The following is a 23,638-nucleotide window of genomic DNA, read 5'->3' as shown; positions in this document are numbered from 1 at the left end:
GACAAAAATTGAATCGTGTGTGGCCAAGGATTTATTTACATGGATGAAACGCCAGGTTTCCATGCTTAGAAAGTGAAACTAATAAGAAATCAAACGCTGTATATGCTGCATTCTTTTTACATTCTCTTGGCCCCCATCTCTTCGCTGCCGAAATCATCCCAGTCCTCATCCCGTCCACCGCTCAGCCTTCTCCCGAGCCAGAGCCCCAGCATCGTCGCGGCGCTGCCCGTCAGGAACCAGCCCTCGAACCAGCCGTCCACAAACACGGGGCTCAGCGCGCCCTTGAGCACGCCGCCGACCGCCGACCGCGCCTCGAGGGGCAGCTGGCTGCGCATGAGGAGCGAGGCGCTGATCATGTAGGTGGCGGCGACCTGGCCGACGACGAGGGCCAGGTTGGCCTGGGCGTGGCGCAGCAGGCCCGGCGTCCACTTGGCAAAGAGGTGGAAGGTCTGCAGGGCGCTGTTGGCGCTGGCGAGGAGGATGACGCCGCTGAGGGCGAAGCTGATGATGCGCGCCCACGCCATCTGGTCGAGCTTGGGGTCCCAGTGCAGCGCGAGCAGGCCCAGGAAGCGGTTGATCGGGTCGCTGCTCGAGAAGCTGGCCGAGGGCGAGTGCGCGCGGCGAAAGGTCGTCAGCGTGGTCGCGAGGATGCGGTACACGCAGTACAGCGCAAAGAGGTACGAGGGCACGAGGCACATGCGGCCCCAGGCCGTGCCGGCGCGCGAGTCGGCCTTGCGCCGGCCCCGCATGAGGGCGAGGTTGGAGGCGAGGTTGGCCTCCATGGTCTCGAGGCCGGCAATCTCGACGCGCAGGCCGCGGATCTCGGTCTCCTCGGCGGACAGGGTGCCGCGGAGCGAGCCCATCATCTTGCCCATGAGGCCCGTCGCCGCCTTGGCCTCGGCGAAGCGCGGATCGGCGACTTTGCGCTCGAGCATCTGCAGCCGGTGCCGCTTGGTCAGAAGCATCTCGCTGGTGGCGTCGAAGCCCGTCTGCTTGCGGTTGACGTCGGCGTCGGTGACGGGGCGGCGGCGGCGGTCCGTCACGGCCGTCAGGGTGTGCCAGGGGGCGGACACGGACGCGAAGCCGGCCAGCAGGCCCATGAGCGAGATGCCGACGACGCCGATGCGTTCCAGACAGCCGCGGGTCAGCAGCTGCAGCGGCGCCTCGTCGTCATCGTCAGAAGTACTGCCGCCTCCGCTGCCGCCGCTCTTGCTGTGCAGGTCCTCAACCGCAGACGACGGCACGGCGCTGCCGAGCTTCCAAAAGGCAAACAGCCAGCAGGCAAACAGCGCCGTCTGCATGAGCCACGCAAACTTGGGCACGCGGCGGCCGCTGCTGTCGGGCGACCGCTGGAGGCTCCAGCCGGCGCCGTTGACGAGCGACTTGCACTCGAGCCAGGGGACGAGGCCGACGAGCAGGAACAGCAGCGCGGGGACCGTGATGCGCAGCGCCAGCCCGCGGCCGGCGCGGCTGCCGACCTCGAGGATCTCGGAGAGGATCAGCGTGCCGAGTGTGGCCGCGAGGCCGACGGTGACGCCAAAGGTCCAGGCGACGACGCGGCGGCGCAGGCTCTTGGCGCCGTGCTCGGCGTGGACCTGCCGCAGGGCGGCCGGCGCGTGGGTCGGCAGGACGTGGTCCTCGCCGTCGCGGGCGTCGTCGTGCGCGGCGCGCGAGAGGTACGGGAAGCCGTGGCGCGCGGCGGCGAGGGTCGCGACGACGAGGACGAGGGCAAACGGCGAGGCGGCGACGGCGTGGGCCAGCGTCAGGCTGGCGGGCGAGGGCGGGCGGCAGGCGTCGTCGCCGCAGCCAGAAAATGGCCACATGGTCGCGTGATCGTGTATCGATGCTCGATGGCGCTGCTGTGTTCCAAGACTGTTGGTAGAGGAGGGGGACGGGGAGGGAGAGCTGCGGTCGTCGGTTCGTTAGGAGCTTGCGCAAGCCTCTCGCTTAAACGTGTCGTACAAGAAACGCTCCCCAAGGCTGTGAGAGACGTCTGAGATGCGAAAATCGGCGTACAGAAACACGTACGAGGTATTTTACAAGGAAGAAAATGGAAGAATTGCGAAAAGAGACAAAGAGATCTCAACGATGGAACGAGTGTCGAGGGAGAAACCAGATGACGCAGAGGGAATGGAGGGAAGAGAAAGCGTTGGTATGCGACCAGGCTGTATTGTCATTAAAAAAAACGCCGCCTGCGCCGGCCTAGATTACGATGCTCGTATTTTTTAGCCTAGAGGAGAAGCGGCCTAAATGAGGCTGGCTATAAGTTATCAGCTGAATAAACCGTCGGCGATCAGCGTTTATGGCATGATAGCGGCTGCATGGATACTAAAAACTGTTTGATACAGAAAGCTTGGCCCCAGCGAGTTGATTCAGAATTCAAGGCGACCCTGAAGACTCTCGATTTTTAGGCCCTCAGTCACTTTAGGCGTGTCTACCTAGGTTGGTACCTGTGGTCATCGCTCGACGGCGCTAAAGTGCGCCATCGACAGCAATGTCCCAGGTCATCTTACCCTGCGACACCAAGAGATCTGAAGAGAAAAAGACAGTATTGTTGGATAGTGATACACAGTCCGATACACGCGAGCGCAAAGAAAACAGTCAAGAATACCATAGTTAAACACGCATCGATTTTTAGATCTTTATGTTACATTTCAAGAACAAGCACTGTCGCAGTTTAGTGGCTGGCCGGTTTCTGGCGTGCCGACAGTTGCCCCTCCATCCGTGACCCTGTGGTGATGTCACCACTGTTGATGTCACCGGACGGCTCTCCAACTTGGAGATGTTGCTACTTCCATCACTCAACCTTTCAAATCTTGATCTTGATCTACATCGCCAACTACGCCTTACAGCAACAAAGAACCAACATACAGACCTTTGTCAATCACCAGGAAAACATGTCCGACACCAACCAGTCGCAGCAGCCTAGCCTCGTCGCCGGGCACGCTCAATACGTCAAGGGCCAGGCAGAGGCAAGTCAAGATCAAGCTCCCTATCCCAGCTTCTCCCCACCCACGATGGTTCGCTGACCACGTACGCTGCGTCATAGGCTGTCATTGGCAACGTCACGGGCTCCGAGGCGTGGAAGGCGTCGGGCGAGCAGGACAAGGCCGCCGGCCAGGCCACGATGCAAAAGGCCGGCGAGCAGCGAGACCCCTCCAGCGGGTACGGAAAGGTCGAGGAGCTGGCCGGCAAGGCCACGGGCTGCGAGGGCATGCAGAGGGAAGGCGCCGAGAGCAAGTCGCATAATGAGTAGGCACTTGGATATTTGCTCCATCGTTGCAAATGCAACATCTTTAATCGCCTCCCTTGACGTGGGCCATCATACCATTCTGCGAGTCAATTCGTAAAAGAAAATGGCATTGCATTCTTTGAAACTTCCGTCTGTATTATTGAGTCATTTTGACATGTCGTCGGTATTCCTCGTATTGCATTCAGCCAGACGGTGGCGTCTCGTATACACTTCTAGTCAGCCCACCAAAACGTTCAAGACGTCAATTTATTGTGAAGCGGCGTATTCTCTGTATCAACAAGTGATTGTTCTCATCTGGTATAAACAAAGCGTCTTTCGACGTAAACAAAACGTCTTTCGACTCGCTGTTGGTGTGCTATAAATACATCAAATCGCTTTCCACGTCTTTAAACTTCTCCCCCGCTGCCATGGCTCATCATACAACACCAAGCAACATCGAGCTGTGCTCACAGCTAGGTTGCGACACTTTTCGGCTGCACCCTTTCTCGTGTGACTGTCAATATTGTAAGTGTGTCTAGTCAGAGGCACCGAAATGCTTCTCACCAACTCAGATGCCTGGGGCGCCGGGTTGTTGTGTCTCTGCTATAGCAGAGTCGAACCTTGCAGCAGAGAGCCTCCTTTGGCTGTTACAAGAACAGTATGTACCTCGACAGTACCTTTTTCTCACCATCCTTCTCGACCTCGGCAACACTATGGCGACGCCTTGTTGTCGGCGGACCCTTCATCTTCATCTTCTTCAACGTCCACACCTTGACGGAGAGCCTGCGCTTCACCGACCTCCATCTTGTGTAGTTGTTCAAGTTTTTGCTGTTGGTTGAGGGCTTGTGTTCCAGACACAACCTCAAATTCCCCATCCTCCTCCTCTTCTTCGTCCTCGCTGTTCATGGCGCTGCTCGGCGAAACATCGCCGAGGTTCGGGCTCGTAGGTTCTTTCGACCCCGATGGCGCCGGCGATCGTGTTCGAAGATAGTCGCTGGGGTTGATAGGCTTAATGGTTGGATCGAATTTTGCGGGGAGACCCAGCACCTTTGCCACTTGATGCGCCTCTTCGTCGGCTGAAATTTGTGTCTCCAGTTCGTATGTGCTACTGGTTTCGCTGTCGGCTTCGTGTTTTCCCAATGTTGCCGAGAGCATGCCCAGGTAGGTCTGGCGGCCCGAGTCGTTGGCACGCTTCACCTTCTTCTTAATGCGCTTCTCCGTTGGTCGAACAACGACGACCGGCACAGGCGAATATTGTAGGCAGTATTTCGAGAACGAGTTGCGGTTGTTGACGAGGCCCTGGATGCCGCCCAGTGATCGGCCTCTGGTTCCAACAATCAGCATGGCTGGCTGATACATTTGAATCTGTAGCTTGTTAGCGGCTTGTCTCAGCCAAACGGTAGCGCCCAGTCACACTCACCAGTTTCTGAAAGGTTGCGTGCAGCTTGCCCACGGCGTATTCAAGCACGATGCTGACAGCCCGGTTGGCTCCATTCTTGGCTAGGATTCCTTGCATGACATGTTGCGCATCTTCCTGGTATTGTTTATCGTTCATGCGCACCGCGCTCTCCAGCACGCGCACGCAGACAATTTCGTCGCCGTCATCAACCAGCTCGTCCAGCAGCCACTGGATAGCATAGTCCGAGTAAGAGTTCTCGTCCACGCCCACCATGAATATGCGCGATCGTCGTCTGGCCTGGTAGCCCTTATGCCTCACGTTGAGGGTCAGCGATGTCGTGTTGTGTTTGGTAGCCTCTCCGTTCGGCACATTATCGAAGCCGACGTGGTGCTGGAACCTTTCCGGAGGTGGCACAGTTAGCGATGACATGTCGCGCAGACGCTCAGAGGCGATGAAACGTAAAGAATTCGGTTGCAAGTAGAGACGACTGTGTAGTAGGGCAAGCAAACAAGAGCAGCAATGGGTTTGGGAGATGACAGAGACAAGAGTACGTCAGACCAGCGGGCGCAACCGAAAGCAAAATGGGCAGCCTGCCTGGGCTGGTGAGGTGGCTCCATGGCGCAGCGTGGGAGGCGAAGCGTACCCAGACTGAGCAGCGGGGTAATTGCAAGCAGCTAGCGGCAGCGTGGGCAGTGCCAGAGTCGCTGGCTCAGTGAAGATTTTGGGGGCCACTCGTGGGGCTAGCAAAGCTTAAGCCGCCCCAAATGGTGCTGGCCTATCATCCTGAAATTTGCAGCGGAACGAGGGGGAAAGAAAGAGGGTTTGAGTCCAGGGGCAATCAGTAAAGTCAAACCCACTGACGACTGCAGAGCCAGCATCGCCATCGCGACACTCGTCGCTCGCTCTTCGTGAGGCTTGTCGCGGCGCTCCCCACCCGTGCACAAGACCATCGTGCGCCTGCAGCCGCACGCAACCAGTCTAAAATGCATTACGCCTCTCTGGGCAGGTCATGAACTGGCACCAGCAGTGCATTGCGGGTATATCCTGCGCCATTCAAGAGGCGCGACTCAGCATGCGCTCCACGATCTCCACCCTTACCCGACACTTTATTTCGACCAAGCCTCGTAACACACGAGATGGATGCCCAACTCTTCGTCGATGCAGCTCTTGGCCAACTGGCGCACTCGCGCCTCGATGCCAGTCTAGTGTCTCAGCCTTTTGAGACGGGGCGATCAACGTGCCGTACTCCCGGATCTCGTCAACACGCAGCTAGAAAGACGTGCGTCGTGGCAAATGAAACCAAGACAAAAACGTGATTGTGGGGAAAAAAAGGGAAGTTTTGCATGCCGAAGCGGCCTGCCAGTCTGACAAGTAGGAAACAATGGATCAACGAACCTTTCTGGAGGGGGCGAGCTTGCGCGAATGCGCGCGGCGTGCTCTTGCAATTCCACCCCGTGCAAAGACGCAGAATATCGCGGTCGGCGAGATGAGACTGAGGATGTTGATGGCTTCCGTCCTAGCGAGATGGCGGTGCCAGGATCTGTGCCGTTGGAGCTGCGTCGCGTTGGCAGCTCATCCGGGAATGAGATTGTTGATTCGCGGCGGCCAGCGCTGGATTCATTCCGTTGGTACGGTGTCGGCGGCGCCTCCTGCTCCTGGATCGAAGCCAGCTCCGACTTGAGAGGCCCAACAGCAAAGTAGTCGGGCAGCGAGCGCGTCCTCGGCGACATGTCGAGCCCGGGGCTCCGAACGTCCTGTGGCGTCACCATCTTGAGCATCTTGGCGGATGGGCGCTGTGAAGCGAAACTGGCGTTGTTGCAAGTGTCGTCGGTTAACGTATTGGACATGGACGTTGGTGCTCGAAGAATGCGCAGAGCAGCAATGTTGTTGGCGAAAGAAGAATTGATGCAAATGAGCTTCCGTGGCAAGGGACAGGGTCAATTGAAGTCAACTCGGTCGACGATGCTAATTTTGGTGAGGCCCCCAAATGGGCCAAAGGGTCGGGCCTTGTTCGAGACAATGTTGCAGATGGCGTTGGCAACAGCGACTCTTTCGGCACGAAATTGCCGACCACGGCAGTACAAGACCAAGGCGCAGACCGTCTGTGTTTTGTGCGCTGATCTGGTGCAAAACCGGTAGGTACAAGATAGCTGTCCGAAATGTACAAACAAGACACGGTATTGCTGCGAAGCAAGGCCCAGGTTACAATGATTGGCGATGACGTGTGAGACAGAGATAAGGCGAAGCTCAGACAGCCGCTGCACGCCGCTCAATCAGGTAGCCAGGGAACTGTCGCGGGTGATGAAAGTCGAAGGAAACGCAGACTTGCAAGGTAGTCGATTGGCCTGCGTTCCGTTTCAAGGAATGGACGGACACGGGCGTGAAGAAATTGACCGGGGAGGGCGAGATTGCTCGTTGATGTCCAGGCGGGCGTGGAGCACGAGCTGGCCCTGGCGAGGGTAGTATTTTTATCTGTCAAGGCGGATGTTCAGGCAGCTAGCGGCTGGGTCTTCTTCTCCGACCGGTGCCAGAAAAAAAAAGGAAGAATTATGATGGTTGAAAGAAAAAAACAGAGTCGGTCAAGAAAACCTGTGCCAGCCTGGGGACAAGGGATTGGCCACGAGGTGCTGTGAGGCTCTTCGATTCGTCTTTGAGGACAGGGTCCTCTGTGCAACGATTAGCAATGTTCCAAGGCCGGGCTCTGCAGGGAAGTGGGAATAAGATGCAGATGCAAGTGCTATAAGGCGCAAAAGTGAAAGAGGGAAGGAAAAAAAGTCCAAAAGAGGGTTCGGAATTGAACCGGAGGAAGGGTGCTGAGAGGCGCAGGCAATCAACGTACGAGGCTCAGTCGCCAAGGCGCTGCAAGATGCTGGGGCAGAGGAGTAAGTGGGATGGAGGCCCTTGTCGAGGCGGGCCGAGGATGGCTACCTCCCTAGAGAGCTTGGCGCACGAGGCGAGTCCGTTTGCTGCTCTGTTTTTGTATCCCTTGCTTTTTTCAGACAATGGAGATTGAGATGGCTGTTCCCAGGCTGTCGGTGCGAGGGTCTAGCAAGGTTGCCTTGCTAGTTGGGTTGCTGGGGGAGGCCGGAGGATGGAGAAATGTCGTATTGGCTGGACAGACTTGTAGATGTAAGGCCTGCAGCGGAGGTAGTGTTGGCAGCTGGCAGCTGGCAGCTTGCAAGGTAGTGCAAAGAATTCAGTCAGCTGGCGTGTTTGGCAATGTTGCGTTTGCAAGTTTTCTTCTCCTTGCCACACGACTTTGCCGTCAGTCGTTGTTATTGAACAGTGATGGCGACGGAATCAAGTGCAAGCGCAGCGTGGTGAATCATTCGGCGGGCTGCCTGCCTAGCCGACGTGGCGAGTTCCGGCAGCAACAGGTTAATAAAGGGGTTCTTCTTCTGGCAATCTTCTCTCGGCTTCCTTGGTAGCCAGGTGGTGCGCACGAGTACGGTCCAGGCCGCACCGGTTGTTTTGTCTTGGTGCTAATAAATGGAACCAGGCCGGGATAGCGAGCAGGGGACCCCAGATTCGACGCCTTCAACCAACACGAATGGAAGCCTTTCGGAAGTTTGGCGGGAAGTGGGACGTTGAGTGAGGCAGCGGAAGTGCCTTTGAGTGTCGCGAACACGGACGATTCAATGTGTGCGCACGAGATGGGCACGATTTAGTACCACTAGGCAAGACGACAATGATCAAGTCACGTTTGAGCGGCTACGACTAAATAAAGCGACGGCGAGATCATCTCCCATCTCTCCCTGGACAAAGGCAGCTCGGCAAGCTGAACAAAACGACAGATGGGGACACGCCACCTCCCGCCAGCGCCTTGGAATGCCACCCAGCTCCAGGCTGGACAGTTGGCTTCTCGGCCTGCGTCCTGGCTGGACGAGTGACGCACACCAGAGTATCAATAAGCAACGCATCATTTAATCCATGCTAGTGCGCTGCGCCCGCCCACACGCGGCTCCGCGTTGGCTTCCCGGCGTAGGGTTGCAGGGGGGCTGTTCAAGCTCGGGGCGGGGGAAGAGACAGTGAATAGGCAAAGCAAACCGGTCATTCACTCCCAGAGCAGCGGCAAGGAGAATGCAACAGACGGCCAACTTGAGCCTTGAAACCGAAAGCTACGGCACATGCAACGCGCTAGCTCGCAGGCTAACAACTTAAGGACGTTTTAGCTCGCCGCCACCCCAGTCTGGGCGGTGATGGATGATGGCCGATGACGGGCTCACAGAAGGAGAGCTGAACAGGGCTTTCACGTCTGACGGGCAGGCTGCGCTGGCTGCTTATCTACATCTTTCATCTGACGGCCAGCCGGTTCGGTAGCCAGCTACGGGGGCTGTCAAATGCAATAGAATGCGGACCTATACCCCCCGGCAGGCATGATCCTCTCATCACATCACACAGGCCTGGACACCAGATGAGGCGCTAACTAGTGGCAGTGCAGTCGTATTTATCATTGGGAGCACCATCGGAGCATGTTGGGCTGCAATGGGACACTGCGCTCAGGTCTAGATGGCTAGTTATCTGGGAAGAGACATTGTTTCTGGATGCAGCGCAATTTGCCGTTTGACCCTTATAATAGCAATCTGATATAACCACCCATTGTCATGCATCTTGTCATGGTGGTTGTTCGAATCGCATCTGCCGCCATCACAACACCATCTTGACGGTCCTTTGTCATGCTTCTCGGGACAGCCCTGTCGGGTCTGCCGTGGGCGTGCGGACACCAGTTGTAACTTGCGCAGCTCGCTCGGGTGGCGTGCATAGGCCAAGTCATTCACATCTCAGCCTCGGCGCAGGTTACAGCACACGACCAGGAAATGCATTTTCGGGGGGATGATTTTGTTAGCCGATCCTCCCTTTGTATTGCCGCTTGGCATCGCCCGCCTCGCCGTCGAACGAGAATGCGCGGCGGAATCTTGGCACGGGCGGTCACGCGTAGAACGGGCAAAGGGGCGGGGGAGGAGGAGGGTTGTCAGCGCGCCCGTTCATATGGGTGAGAAACGGCGGCGGCGGCGGCCTCTTGGGAAATACAATGTTTGCTCGGGAATGAAGTGGGTGATTAGCCAAGAAACTACAGCACGGCGGTGGGTTTAAGATGCATATATGACATGATGGACTATTACGCATGGCTTGCTGCTCATCTGCACTGATGCGATGAGTCGACGTCCAGCAATGCAGAGACTGGGCTGCTATCGAGTCCATGGCCGCAACGAGCGGCAACGCGCTGCCGAATGAAAGGAGAGAAAAAAGACAGAGAAAAAGGGCTTACACCCGCCTCCATCTCAGCCCCCCTGGTCTTTGTGCCATCCAAAGAAAGGCGAGAATCTAACCATGAGGTTAACCTTGTTACCAGCCCGCCCCCTCCAAAGCAAAAAAGTGACAGTGGCGTTCCAGGCCCTACGCGACGGCCCCCTGTCACCGCTATTGCCATGGGTGCGAGCGCTGCAGCCGCTGTGCACCACTAACTACAAGCGTGCTACAGTAGGGGAGGGGACGGCGCGGTGCCCTTTGAGATCATCCACCTTCCACGTTTATGGATATGCTTATTTCAGCTTGCCGAAGATGCCCATGCCAACTCGCATCAAAATCAGTGGCATGATAATTATTCTATCAACGCAAGCAAATTACAGGCATGCGTCGTCGATCATGGCCAGTCCATACCTGGCCTACCAGCACCGCATAGCATGAACAGATTACTGCCTGCATGAGCAGGCTTTGAGCATGTCGGGCTGTCGTTTGGCGGCCGTCTTTCAGGCTGAGAAGGAGGTCCTAATCCGAGCCCGTCAGCAAAAAGCTCAAACAAAGACGAAGCGCTTTCCCGGGTTTCCTTTTCCTCCCCCCTCTTGGCAGGCCATCTGCCGCCAAGCAAATCTTCAAAGGGCTGGCGCCGGCAGCTGACCAACCAACGCCCTGCGCATCCAACCATCATCCTTGTCCCCCTCTCCACGCCTCCATCCGTCGGAGCCTCAACCCCCTCCCCTCCCTTCTTCGCCTTGCGGTTTGGGGGCCGGAACCGGCTGTTCTCTGCGTCTAGCCTTTAAGGTTTGGCTTTTGCACATCTCGGGAGAGCCAATACTCAATCTCTGGACCCCGGGTCATGCAGACATGCCCACCTACTTTGATGCAAAGGCGGTGACGGTGAGAGATGGCTTACACGGTTCGATCCATGACAGGCATTTCGACGGCCTAGACAGCTTCTTCTTGTGACGCTTTTTGCCTCGACTGCGCCTCCCGTTATGCATGCCATGTCACATCGAAAGTCTCCAGCTCGCGTGGGGTTTGCGACATTCGTCTCCAGCGTCAGCCGTACTTGGCAAACCTCTGGTGACATGACATGCATCGAGTATCCCTACAGGCTGTCTCGGTCATCCGAGTCAACATTGCCATGTGTCGGTGTCGCCCATCTTTGCCATTTTATGTTGTGATCTGCGTCTTGGCCACATCTACTTCTCCGTGGACACCGCTTGCACATTTTGGACAGCTTCGTACATTTAACCCTTTTTTTTTTGTCTATTTGGAAATGCTAAATCCTAGCAATGTACGTAATCATCATATCAGTAGGGAGAGTGCCCGACATGTCCCATTTTTCTGCCCTTCACATTTGTCCACCATGACCTGTGTTTCCAGCTCTATGCACAACTTTTCTCTTCCATGATCTGCTCCTGTTTGCGATATTAAAAAGATGAAAATCAGGGCCGCAACTCCGTGACGCCATTGCCATGCAGCTCCAGTCGACTTTAGACCCTCACACCTATCAAGCAGCGCTATGTGAACCAGGCACTGCCACTTTTTGGCAAGCGCCAATGTGGCTGCCTTGGATCCAATGTTCGGAGGGTCTCGTGTAGAAATGTCTGCAAAGACGAAAAACAGTTGTTTTTTCAAAACACGAATCCCGTTTCCTGTTCGGTCCCGTGTATATGCAAAAACTTAGTTGTATGTGCGGGACAGGTTGCGGAGGTACCAGTCGACGAGCTTGCGGCCGACCTTGGCCTCGGAAATGTGAATCAAATCACCCGACAGGGCGTAGTCGAGGTCGCTGACGTTGACGAGCTCGCCGTCGAGCAGGCCCTGGTCCTGCCAGCGCAGCTGCTTGTTGCGCTGCTTGGTCACCATGAGCCACGACCGGAGCTCGTCGGGCTTGACCTCGAGGAAGCCGGCCAGCTTGTTGAGGTCCATGGTCGTGTATAGGCGGAGGTAGGACTTGATGGTGGGGCTCCACATGTTGGTCTTGACCTCGTCCATGAAGACGGCGAGGTGGTGCTCGACGGGGTCCAGGTTGGCCTCGGGGTTCTCAAAGTCGGGCACGACGGGCGAGATGAACTTGGGGCAGGCAGCGCGGAAGAGCTCCTCAAAGATGGGGAGGGACTCGGGACCGCCGCGCTGCAGCTTCAGGAGCTGATCGCCGTACTTTTCGCGGAGGGCGCTGTGGATGGTGTCGTCCAGGCGCGTGGGGTGGAAGGCGACGCAGATGGCGATGAGGGCGTACATCTGCTCGTTCTTCTTGGTGATGGAGTCGTACTGCGCGTTCTTCTGGAAGTTCTTGGTCCTCGAGACGTAGATGAGGATGTGGCTGAACATGCGGATGGCATCGGCGTAGCGGTGCATCATCATGTAGGAGAAGCCGACATAGTAGTATGTCGTGAAGTGGGCGGCCATGACGCGGGCAAACATGGCCTTCTTGTTGAGCTCAATGTCGTCCAGGGTCTTGAGGGCCAGGCCAAAGTCGCCCATCAGGCAGTGGACGCGGAGGAGTCCGATGATGGAAAAGTATCCGAGCATGCGGTACAGGTTCTTGGAGCCGTACTCACCGGCAACGGCCACGGGGTCCTCGTTACGCTTCATGGCGGCGAGCTGCTCGGTGATCTGGGATCGCTGGATCAGGGAGTACAGGACGTTGAGGACACTGTAGCAGCCCCATGTGTTGGGGTTGTCCTTGAGAATCTGAAGCTCCTCATCGTTGTTGTTCTGGCGGGCCAGTCGCAGTCTGTACGTGGAGAAGGAGTTGAACTGGTAGATGAACTCATCAACGACGTCCCAAGCCCAGTAGTACTAGCAAAAGTATTAGTTCCTGGATGGCGACAGCAGTCGTGTTTTTGTTAAGCGGTCTACGAACCGAGGGGGGCTCGAGATCAACAGGGCCATCCGAGTTGAGGATGTAGTGGAACAAGCTGCAGTATGAGTCGTAGCTCTGGAACTTGACCTCGAGAGGCGCAGAAAAGTCGAGGGGCTGGGCAGCCTGGACGAGGCGAGCCTGGATGTCGTCGGTCTGGGGGGCGCTGTTGGTCTGGCTGAGCTCTTCGCCGTCCTCGTACTGGACCTGCTCGCGGTAGTCGTTGACGAGGGCCTCCTCCTCGACGTCGCTGTCAACGTCAATGGCGCGCGCGGGCGTGCTGTTCTGGAAGGTAGCCATGATGTGTGGTGGCAGGAGGGGAAATTTGGCGAAACGCTCGTCGTCGTCGTCGTCGTTTGTCGAGTCGAGCCGTGGTATTCGCGGGAGTGGGATGAGGGGCACGCACCGAAATTTTGCGCTGCTTGAGAGGGGCCGCGATGTCTGGCCGCGAAATTTCGTGTCTCGTTAGGGCTTGTGGTGCGATTATTCGGTTAGCCCCCATAGCCACCATGCATACCTGCATATCTAATGCTTATATCGAGTGCCATTATGGTGGGGCGTCTTTGACGTTGAAGCGGGGCCCTGCCCAGCAAGAACAGCCTGCGGGAGCTTTTCTGCACTTTGTACGTGCAGGGTATCCCTTTGGAGAAATTTTTGATATTATTCATTCTGACGAATCTGCTAGCCTGATCTGCAAGAGTCAGCCGCTCAAAAAATAAACTTGATAATCGCCGTGGGTGGCTTACTTGGCCGTCTTGTGGGGAAGCTCAGAGTCATAGTTCGATGACAAACTTTGGGAACCAGCAAACCGCAAACTAGCTTAAAATAACCCGTCGCAGCTTCACTTCTTGAGCAGAGCCGGCTTACATCTTAAGCGACGGCATTTGAAACTTCTTGACTCTCATTTTCGTTGCATTATATTTGGCGTTTCTGGATACTCTACAACTCACTCTATTCACATCACAAGCCGTCACCATGCCTGTCGTGACGCCTGAAAAACTTGCAGGCCTGCAAAGGCAGTCGCAAGATATTCGCAATGTCAGTAGTGACGACTACCGAAGAAATATACCAACCTGACAGTCCCTAGATTTGCATTCTAGCCCATGTTGACCATGGCAAGACTTCTCTCACAGACGCCCTCTTGGCCACAAACGGCATCATCTCACCAAAGCTTGCGGGCAAAATCAGATATCTAGATTCCAGACCCGATGAGCAATCCAGAGGCATTACCATGGAATCCTCAGCTATCTCGCTATACTTTTCCATGCTTCGAAGAACAGCGCCAGATGCTGCGCCTGCACCCAAGGAGTATCTCATCAATCTCATCGACTCTCCCGGCCACATCGACTTCAGCAGTGAAGTATCCACGGCATCGCGCCTCTGCGACGGCGCCGTCATTCTCGTTGATGCAGTGGAAGGAGTCTGCAGCCAGACAGTTACTGTACTCCGTCAAGCATGGACCGAGAGGCTGAAGCCGCTTCTTGTCATCAACAAGATGGACCGACTCGTTACTGAGCTGAAAATGACGCCTAATGAGGCCTTCCTCCATCTCAGCAAGCTTCTGGAGCAGGTCAATGCGGTTCTGGGTAGCTTCTTCCAGGGCGAGCGAATGGAGGAGGATCTCAACTGGAGGGAGAAGATGGAAGAGCGTGTAAATGCTGCCGTCGCCGCGAAAGCTTCCAACAACGACGACAGTGCCGACTCCGTGGACTTGGAATTCGAGGAAAAAGACGACGAGGACATCTACTTTGCCCCAGAGAAGAACAATGTCATTTTCAGCACGGCTACTGATGGCTGGGCGTTTACGTGTCGTCAATTTGCCAGCCTATATGAAAAGAAGCTTGGCATCAAGCGCGGCCTTCTCGAAAAGGTTCTTTGGGGAAGCTTCTATCTGGATCCCAAAACGAAAAAGGTACTGGGGCCTAAGCATTTGAAAGGGCGTAATCTCAAGCCCATGTTTGTACAGCTGGTCCTCGAGCCTGTGTGGACCGTGTACCAGGCTACGACCGGGGGGGATAACGGTAAAGGCGACCCAGCTCTGTTAGAAAAGGTCACCAAGTCTCTCAATATCACCATACCACCTCATGTCCTCAGGGCTCGCGACCCTCGACTTCTCCTTACGAATGTCTTTGCTTCTTGGCTGCCACTTTCTACGGCATTGTTAGTTTCGGTCATTGAGACGCTACCATCACCGCCTGCTGCGCAGCAAGAGCGTACTCCTGGACTCCTGGACAGCTCACCAGGTGCTTCAAGCATCGATCCCCAGATTCGCGATGCCATGACTACATTCAAGCACGGCAAGTCTGACCCTGTAGTGGCATATGTCAGCAAGATGGTCTCGGTTCCGGAGAGCGAGCTTCCAGAGAACAAGCGCAAAACTGGCCAGATGACCGGCGAGGAGGCTCGAGACCTGGCGAGAAAGAAGCGAGCTGAGGCTGCCCGAGCTCAAGCAGCTCTGAAAGAGAATGGTAACGGGGTCGATTCTATAACACAGGCGCTCGGAGAGATTGATCTTGACGCTCACGTTCCTGATTCTGAGGAAAAGGAAGTCGACCCCGAACACCTCATCGGATTCGCCAGAATATATTCTGGTACTATATCTGTTGGTGACAAGCTATACGTTGTCCCTCCCAAATGGTCCCCTGCTGAGCCGAACATCGAGCCGAAGCCGCAAGAAATTGAGGTCAAGGCTTTGTACATGTTGATGGGCAGAAGTTTAGAGGCTCTTGCTTCCGTTCCCGCTGGTGTCGTGTTTGGCATTGCTGGTCTGGAGGGCAAGATTCTCAAATCGGGTACGCTTTGCAGCAAGCTCGAAGGCGCTGTCAACCTTGCCGGTGTTAGCATGGCCGGCCAGCCCATTGTGCGTGTTGCACTAGAACCCGTTAATCCCGCCGATCTAGACAAGATGATTCAAGGTCTTCGTCTACTTGTCCAGAGCGACCCGTGTGCTGAATACGAGCAATTTGACAGTGGAGAGCACGTGCTTCTCACCGCTGGCGAACTTCACCTGGAGCGCTGTCTAACAGATCTCAAGGAACGCTTCGCACGCTGTGACATCCAAGCAGGAGCCCCCATCGTACCTTATCGTGAGACTATTGTCCGTGCGGAAGAGATGAAACCACCTGTAAACAAGGACCTTGGTCGCGGTGTTGTTGTCACAGACACCAGCTCCAAGCAAGTCACACTGTCTATTCGTGTGCGGCCTTTACCCGAAAATGTCACCGACTTCCTCAACAAGAATGGCGATTCAATCAAGAAGGCCTACTACGAACACTGGCAGCGAAGCACTGGGGACGATGCTGAAAGCACCGGAGAAGCTATTGCCGTCGACCCAACCGTCACCTCGAGCACGTTATTGTCTTCCGAGGAGCTGAAGAAGCAGCTCCAGAAGGAGTTGGAAACAGGCAAAGGCCGCGATGTCTGGAAAAATGTCGTCGACCGCATTGCTGGATTCGGACCGCGACGAACTGGTCCCAACCTTCTCATTGATGCTACCAAGGATAGTGTGTTGCCTCGGGTATTTGCGGCGTCCGACTCCAACGACCGGTCTCCCGGTGCTGGAGAGGCTCTGCACCCTAGCCATCTGGCGGACAAAATCACGTACGCATACCAGCTCTTCCTTGCCCAGGGACCGCTCTGCAGTGAGCCCATTCAGGGTGTTGCCGTGTTTGTGGAGGACGTCACCCTCAATCTCGCCGAGGACGACACATCTGCACGCGACAAGCTCGGCCGCCTCACAGGTGAAGTGATCAAGGCCTTCCAGTCTGCCGTGCGCATTGGATTCCTGGACTGGTCGCCCCGCCTCATGTTAGCCATGTACACCGTCGAGATCCAGGCATCCACGGAAGTGCTCGGTCGCGTCTACGACGTGCTCACGAGGCGACGCGGCCGCGTGATTTCCGAGACGATGAAGGAAGGGACCCCATTCTTCACCATCCAGGCGCTTCTCCCGGTCGCCGAGAGCTTCGGCTTTGCAGATGAGATGCGCAAGCGAACCAGCGGCGCCGCGCAGCCGCAGCTCATCTTTGCCGGCTTTGAGATTCTGGACGAGGACCCCTTCTGGGTGCCGTTCACCGAGGACGACCTGGAGGACCTCGGCGAGCTGGCGGACAAGGAGAACGTGGCCAAGCGCTACATGGACGCTGTGCGCAGGAAGAAGGGTCTGCTGGTGGAGGGCCGGAACGTGGCTACGGATGCGGAAAAGCAAAAGACGTTGAAGAGATAGACCATGACTAGCTAGACGATGTAGATAAAACTCGGTGGTGGCACGAGAGAACCTTGCAGCTACCCGCCATGCGTGCCGCAGTGACACAAACAGTATATATTCATCAAAGAGATTTTCATCCCCTGGGTGCTGTTTTCCCGGCGACGGGCGTTAGGCTACAGCCATGCGGCGTGCCAGGGTGCTGTGTGATACTCACACGGAGAGGCGCCCGCGAAAGAGAGCGCGTTAATTGGCAATGGTAGCACCCGCAAAGAGGCTCACAGTCCTGATCGTTTGCTTCTGCCAACATGCCAACAGCCAACATGCCAACAGCGGTAACACAAGGCGTCAAATTGAGAAATCTAATACAAGCGATGGCAACTAACGCGGACAACACAGCCATGGTGCTCAGGTGTCCAGGCCCGTGATTTGTACAAATAGTTCGTCCTCCCTCGCTCTTGCTTCTTCCTCTTCTTCTTCTTCTTCTTCTTCTTCTTCTCAATCGTCGAATTGTATCAATCTCTCCAGTCATTTCCAAACTCTCATCGCAAATATGGATCACACGATACACTGCGCATCCGCGATTGCGTTCCTCGAGGGCCGCCACAGGCTGCCTCTCCCCCGCAATGCGCACGACATTACACTGCCCAATCTGAGCCGACGCCTGCTTGCCATTGAGCACAAGCTCGACGACGTGCCCACGCCGTCTCCCTTTGAGGTGTCCACCTGGAACGGCATGGTGTGGCGCCTGTGGCGCATACAGGCGAAGCATGCCGAGACCCCGATCATCAGGGAAAAGCTTGACCTGATGGCGGGCGAAGCTGCGGAGGACGAATTGCGCGTGACGCGGCTCGAGGGTCTGCTGGACACCCTCAGCGCCGATTTGCCCGAAATTAGATGCCCGAGGGAAGCGGAGGAGCAGCAGGGCGAGGAGGGCGGGGAGGAGTGCGAGGCATGCGCGCGCGTCATAGTCCAGAAGCTGGCGTATCTGGGCGGCTCGCACAAGTTTTTCGCGCCCTTTGTGGGGTCCTATTCCAAACGCTACATCTACGCGTATGCTGCGTCGCTCTCGATTGGGATCAATATGAGTCGAGCGGCTGCGAAACCCCCTCTGTGTCCGTGGCCGTCTCGTGGCACCATGGATGGCTCCTATGCGGGATATCCGGACAGCACCGCGCGGCCTGAACCTTACCCGAAGGCTCCTCCTCCTCCCGGGCCGGCGGTCCCTTCTCGCTCTCCCTCGGAGAGGGGACGGAGAAGAGCTCGGGTCGAGAGCTTGACGGATCGAGGAGCGTCTCCCCGGGCATATGGCGATGCAGGATGTGGCTTTGACAATGTTTGTCAGAAACCGGGCTGCATGCATGAAATACTTCGAGAAGCCAGATGCCAGCGCCCAGTAACCAATCATCACGTCTCGAGAGCGCCCCAATATCGTCGGAGAGTCCCCCGTACGGCTGCTAGAGACGATGCCGAGTTCTTGGATCACGACATCTTTGAGGAGCAGGAAGCGAGACGACGTCGTGAAGGAAGATTGAATGAAAACACTCTTCAGGGAGACACATTGATTCAGAATGGCCATACAGAAGCCAATTTCGATCAAGACTACACAAATCAGTCCGCCCTCAACCACGAATATGACAGTGCCCTCAAACAGAATGCCCCTCACGGAACTGGACGCCGGAGCTGCATCTTCAATCGCGACGTCCCTCAAGGAGACGCCCTCCGTTACGATGTCGCCCATGAGCACGAATGTTACGGACACACCCTCAATCACAACGCCTCACAAGGAGCCGGGCGCCAGAGCGGCATCTTCAATAACAACGTCTTTCAAAGAGCCGGACGCCAGAGCGGCATCTTCAAAAACAACGTCCCTCAGGAAGCAAGACGCCAGAGCAGCATCTACAATCACAACGTGCCTCAAGGAGAGGCGCTCCGCGATGATGCCGTCCAAGAGCACGAGTATCACAGAGGCACCTGCGATTGCAACGCCTACCAAGGCGCCGCACTTGATCAAGACGTCTCTCCGGGCGCTGCGTTCAATCAGAGCTCGTCTCACGCGGCGACCTTTGATGACAATTTTCCTGAAGGCGACGATTTCAATCAAGACATTGCACAAGCGTCGGGTCTCGAATTCAACACATTGAATCGCGATCCGTCCGAGACGGAGGCGGCGTTCCTCGTCAATATTTCTGAGCAGGCTCGTTCTGGCCCTGCGGGAAACAGCGCACCGGGAGTTGACTTGTTGGTAGATGAACCCTCGGCCGCGCCCAGCATCTCTGAGATGCTGCCGCGTCGTTGGCCTGTTGGGGTGAACAGAGATCCCCATGCTGGATTTGTATCGCCAGCTCCGAAGCCATCATCATTGATTCCGAAGCCGTCTCCAGCTGCTGCGAGGGTATCACCGGCTCCAGAGGCATCGCAAGGGCCGACTTCTGACAAGTCTGCCTGGGTGAAGAAGGTGAAGTTTTGGCGGTCCAAGAAGGCTAGGTCAGGGGGTAGAGCGTCGGTGTGAGTTAACAATGTACAGTGGAAGGGGACCATTTGCTAGGAAGGTGATCATTTGCTAGACTAGTTATGAGTTTTTGCTTTAATGCCATTTTGTTTACCCTTCTCTCGTGAGGTCGATGTATTGTGTGGCAGCATACCATTGACTGTGAGCCAACGGAGGAGCGTGAAAGGTAGCAGCACCTGCACACTGGGAGATTCTCGGGCGTGGATACCTTTCATCGCCCACAGTTCTTCGTTGCTGTGAAAAGTGACGCCTGTCCAATTAGCACTGTAATCTGGGAGGTGGCTGAGACTTGCCGATGCAGCAAGACCGCGTGCCCCGCTGCCCAAGCTGTGATTTCTGCACATTGGGCTCAGCCGCAGAAGGCTTCCATTTGTGTGTATTCTTTCCCCTTCTTGTTCTTCATCTTTTGTTTTTCTCGAGCATCTTTTGGATTACCTCGCACGGCTAACGACACCATGGAAGCAGTAACCAAATGCGCATCTTTGATTGCCTATCTCGAGGGCTGCCATCAGCTTCGGCTGCCAGGTGATGCTCACGACCTTTCGGTGTCCAACATCCAGAAACGCATCGTCGTTCTCGAACGGGCAGCCGGCATAGCCCCGCCTCCCCCCTTGGAAGCATCGTCTTGGAATGGCCTCGTGTGGCGCGCGTGGCAAGTGCGAGCCAAGAGCGCAAGATTCGGCCGCCAATCTGTCGCTGAGGACGTCAGGCAGCATGCAGACATGGTGGAGGACGACTGCACTCTAGCGAGTCTATGGCCTGCGGTCGACGGCCTTGGCGCCGGTCTTCCGACGCTGCAGTGCCCAGGCTGCGATGGCAGCGAGGCTGGTGCCGGGTCGCAGCAGCAGGAGTGCCTGGGAGCCATGGTCCAGAAGCTGGCATACATCGCCGGCTCGCTCCGGCGGCCCTTTCCCGACTATCCCTGGACGACGGCTCTCGTCTACGCATATGCGGCCGATGTATCTTTTGCCAAGGCCAACAGTCTAGGCTACGCTCGCATATGGAACACTCCCGGTCGCCGGCTCCCGGAAAATCGGCAGGGTGATGGTGTTCCTCTTGGAGTCTACAGGGTTTCTGATGCCGAGAGTGGCAATGAGAAGACGCGCAAAGTGAAGCGGAAACCATCGTTGGAAAACGTTCGCAGCTTTTATAGCGGCCGGCGTCGGCGTCGGTCTACGTGGGCGAGCAGGCTGCTTTTCTGGCGCTCGAGAAAGACAAGGGTGGGCAGCGACAGTTCGTCTTCCAGCAGCCAGGGAAGTCGTTGATTGACGTTGTTAGAGAGATGCAGGATCTGAGGCCTGTGCAGGACCGGGGGAAGCGGGGAGGGGGACAGGCATATGTGCAGAGTCACGGGTGTCAGTTTGAACAGGTAGCGATAGTCCTGTTGGCGGGACAGCGAATGCTAAAATAACCGGGTAAAACCTGGGAGAGAGAGAGAAATCATGAAGAATCTCCTTTCAGAGCAAAACCGTGGCAATTCGAGCCCATAGTTACTCTCCGCGGACTTGCTTTTCATGTCACATCGTAGGCCCGCCAAGTTGGGCAGCATTAGCGGCGATTCGACTCCAGTCTCTCGTGCATACGTGGTGGCCCGCCTCCACCACCCACTTACTTACCCGACGTGCAGCACCGCCGACACCCGACAGGGCGTTTTACACGATTTTCCGCATCACGGATACCGCGGCATCACAGCACAAGAGTCATTCGTAGACGAAGAGAGAGAGAAAAATCGCACGATCCGCGATGGCAAAAAGGTGGGTTAGGGTTGGTGCAGGGTAGGTGGATCCTCGGAAAGGAAACTGGTTGGCAGGCAGGCCGCGGCAAAAGGCAGACAAAGCAGGCAGCCAACCAACCCACCAGCTAGAAAGGCTCTCTAAATAGGTCAAGGTAAAGTACAACGGGCGGCGCAGTCGGCAGGCCCAGGCCTAAAAAAATATTAGAGGAAAAAAAAAAACCCAGACCCCACGTCACCAGGGTCTTTCTTGGCCTGTCCTGTCCTGTCCTGGCCCGTCTCTGCCTCCCGCCTCTGTCTTTGCCCACTCGTCCACCCCCCCCGTCTTACCTACACTTGCCAAACGGTACACGAGTGTAAAAACTTGGATATTCTCGGCTTCTTCTTCTTTACTATCCCATTGCCGCATTTTGGCTACTGTCCTTAATTCTGCATACGCTTTCTTCTTCATTTTTTTCCCCATTCACTCTTCTATTTTCTCATTCTTGTACCCATATTCCACCCCGTCAGTTTCTATTCACTGTCACGCCCGAGAACCGGCCCCAGTCTTGTGACCACCTTCGACCGCGCCGACAAAGACCATCCCATCGCCTTGCCTCGACGCAGCGCCGCCGCCCGACACCTCGCTGCCGGCCCGTCACTGCATAGATATAGAGCCGACGACGCAAAGCACATCTGGGTTTGCTCTTCTTTCCCGCAGACGCCGTCGCGCCGGCGCATTCACCCACCCCTCCTCCTCCTCCTCCTCCTCCTCCTCCTCCTCCGTCTCCGCCTCCGCCTCCTCCGCGGTCACGATGCCTCTCCTCGGCGGAAAAGGCAACAAGTTCAAGGTCGACCCGCCCAAGATCCGCATCGAAAAAGTCACGGTCGAGCGACCTGCTCCGAAACCCAAGCCCAAGCCACAAGCCGCCCTCTCGAAAGCCTCGTCGTCATCGTCGCGCTCCCCGTCCCTCCACCGTTCCTCGCCCAAGCCCGCCACCACACCGCGTCAGAAGAGCCACTCGCCTTACCCCTCGTCGTCGGACGAGCGCCGCCTCGAGCGCAAGCGCAAGGCCGGCACCACCCCGATCCGCAGATCCCCCGTCGTCGAGCGCGTCACCTTTGACAAGGACAGCGACAACGAGGATGATGGAGGCTGGATGAGCCTCGACACCCGCAAGCGCCCGCGCAAGGGCCAGGAGCAGGACATGGCCGACCTCAACCGCCAGCTGCGCGACATTGACGCCTACGAGGAGCCCGAGGCTGGTCTCAAGTTTGTGCACGCCGTCGACGTCGCCTCGCTAGAGACCAAGTGCGTCCCGGTCATGGGGGCTCAAAAAGAGGATGTTGCAATAGAAATGCAATATCCCAGCCCTCAACCACGCGAAAAGTATGTTGCAAGCCAGCTCCGCCGATCAAACTCGGTCCTAGTTTCTTCTTTTTAGGCGCTACTAACAACTAACTCCCTAGATTCGAATTGGTCTGGGGCAAAGACAAGATTGACGCGGTGCAGGCTAGCATCCGTATCGTGCAACTTGTGGCCGAGACGTACCTCACAGAAGGCGAAGCTGAGCCCTTTACCAACCAGAATGGGGGCATCATTCGAAGACTCGAAAAGGCCTCCAACAGAAACATCCAGGATCTAACCGGCTTCAAAGCCGCCATCCACGAGTACAACCAGACCCTCCAAAACCTCGTCGAGGACGGCATCATCGCCAAGAACCTCGACAGGCTGCACGAACTACCCGCCCACCTCGTCGCCTTTATCCTCGATCAAATATACGACCGAACCGTCGCTCCGCACGTGGAGCTCCTCTCCAAGTACGAAAACGGCACCGACTATGTGTACGGCGAGCTGCTACACCCGTTTGTCACCAAGCTGCTGGTCGAGCAGCTAAAGATGACATCCGACCAAGTCTTTGTCGACCTCGGCTCCGGCGTTGGCAACGTGGTGCTGCAGGCCGCGCTGGAAATTGGCTGCGAGAGCGTCGGCTGCGAGATGATGGACAATGCCTGCAAGCTGGCCGACGCCCAAAACCGCGAATTCAGGGCGCGCTGCAAGCTCTGGGGCATCCTCCCCGGCAAGACGCACCTAGAGCAGGGTGACTTTCGCAAGAATCTGGTGATACATGACGCCCTGAAGCGGGCGGACGTTGTGCTCGTCAATAATAAAGCGTTTACGTCGCAGCTCAACGACGACCTGGTGCGCATGTTTCTGGACCTGAAGAGCGGGTGCAAAATCATCTCGCTAAGGTCCTTTGTGACGGACGGCCACAGCAGCCACAACATCAACGACGTCGGCAGCACGATATTGGACGTGGAGGAGTGCGCATACCCCGAGGGATACGTCAGCTGGACCAATGCCGGAGGGCCGTATTACATTTCCACACGAAAATAGACTGCTCTAGTCTCTTTTTCGTGTCTTTGGTTCTTTTGTATGGCTTTGGTAGGTAGGAAAGGCGTGTCGGGG

The 23,638-nt window shown here is 56.4% G+C and overlaps 9 protein-coding genes across 9 annotated transcripts; 5 read left to right on the top strand and 4 right to left on the bottom strand.

Annotated features, from left to right (window-relative positions):
- Positions 1-116: 116 nt before the first annotated feature.
- Positions 117-1,823, bottom strand: LMH87_011890 (uncharacterized protein; the record flags this gene model as incomplete). The annotated part of the gene is made up of 1 exon (XM_056201104.1): positions 117-1,823. One exon carries the CDS (start codon positions 1,821-1,823, stop codon positions 117-119), a length of 1,707 nt encoding a protein of 568 aa, XP_056052889.1.
- Positions 1,824-2,738: 915 nt separating this feature from the next.
- LMH87_011889 (uncharacterized protein) lies at positions 2,739-3,256 on the top strand (the record flags this gene model as incomplete). The annotated part of the gene is made up of 2 exons (XM_056201103.1): positions 2,739-2,972; positions 3,050-3,256. The coding sequence occupies 2 exons, from the start codon at positions 2,739-2,741 to the stop codon at positions 3,254-3,256; spliced, it is 441 nt and encodes a 146-aa protein (XP_056052888.1).
- A 687-nt stretch (positions 3,257-3,943) lies between these two features.
- On the bottom strand, positions 3,944-6,478 carry LMH87_011888 (uncharacterized protein; the record flags this gene model as incomplete). Its single annotated transcript, XM_056201101.1, has 3 exons — positions 3,944-4,597; positions 4,653-5,028; positions 6,027-6,478. 3 exons carry the CDS (start codon positions 6,476-6,478, stop codon positions 3,944-3,946), a joined length of 1,482 nt encoding a protein of 493 aa, XP_056052887.1.
- Positions 6,479-7,178: 700 nt separating this feature from the next.
- On the bottom strand, positions 7,179-7,960 carry LMH87_011887 (uncharacterized protein; the record flags this gene model as incomplete). The annotated part of the gene is made up of 3 exons (XM_056201100.1): positions 7,179-7,297; positions 7,471-7,555; positions 7,916-7,960. The coding sequence occupies 3 exons, from the start codon at positions 7,958-7,960 to the stop codon at positions 7,179-7,181; spliced, it is 249 nt and encodes an 82-aa protein (XP_056052886.1).
- Positions 7,961-11,558: 3,598 nt separating this feature from the next.
- LMH87_011886 (uncharacterized protein) lies at positions 11,559-13,041 on the bottom strand (the record flags this gene model as incomplete). The annotated part of the gene is made up of 2 exons (XM_056201099.1): positions 11,559-12,680; positions 12,745-13,041. 2 exons carry the CDS (start codon positions 13,039-13,041, stop codon positions 11,559-11,561), a joined length of 1,419 nt encoding a protein of 472 aa, XP_056052885.1.
- A 675-nt stretch (positions 13,042-13,716) lies between these two features.
- LMH87_011885 (uncharacterized protein) lies at positions 13,717-16,966 on the top strand (the record flags this gene model as incomplete). Its single annotated transcript, XM_056201098.1, has 2 exons — positions 13,717-13,779; positions 13,829-16,966. The coding sequence occupies 2 exons, from the start codon at positions 13,717-13,719 to the stop codon at positions 16,964-16,966; spliced, it is 3,201 nt and encodes a 1,066-aa protein (XP_056052884.1).
- A 532-nt stretch (positions 16,967-17,498) lies between these two features.
- LMH87_011884 (uncharacterized protein) lies at positions 17,499-19,457 on the top strand (the record flags this gene model as incomplete). The annotated part of the gene is made up of 1 exon (XM_056201097.1): positions 17,499-19,457. The coding sequence occupies one exon, from the start codon at positions 17,499-17,501 to the stop codon at positions 19,455-19,457; it is 1,959 nt and encodes a 652-aa protein (XP_056052883.1).
- Positions 19,458-19,912: 455 nt separating this feature from the next.
- Positions 19,913-20,722, top strand: LMH87_011883 (uncharacterized protein; the record flags this gene model as incomplete). The annotated part of the gene is made up of 1 exon (XM_056201096.1): positions 19,913-20,722. The coding sequence occupies one exon, from the start codon at positions 19,913-19,915 to the stop codon at positions 20,720-20,722; it is 810 nt and encodes a 269-aa protein (XP_056052882.1).
- Positions 20,723-21,983: 1,261 nt separating this feature from the next.
- LMH87_011882 (uncharacterized protein) lies at positions 21,984-23,566 on the top strand (the record flags this gene model as incomplete). Its single annotated transcript, XM_056201095.1, has 2 exons — positions 21,984-22,558; positions 22,639-23,566. The coding sequence occupies 2 exons, from the start codon at positions 21,984-21,986 to the stop codon at positions 23,564-23,566; spliced, it is 1,503 nt and encodes a 500-aa protein (XP_056052881.1).
- Between the last annotated feature and the right edge of the window lie 72 nt (positions 23,567-23,638).

Source organism: Akanthomyces muscarius, chromosome 4 (assembly GCF_028009165.1).
Source record: "Akanthomyces muscarius strain Ve6 chromosome 4, whole genome shotgun sequence".
Taxonomy (NCBI): Eukaryota; Fungi; Ascomycota; class Sordariomycetes; order Hypocreales; family Cordycipitaceae; genus Akanthomyces; species Akanthomyces muscarius.
Note: the sequence above shows the minus strand (reverse complement) of the source record. Positions and strands in the feature narration are given on the sequence as shown.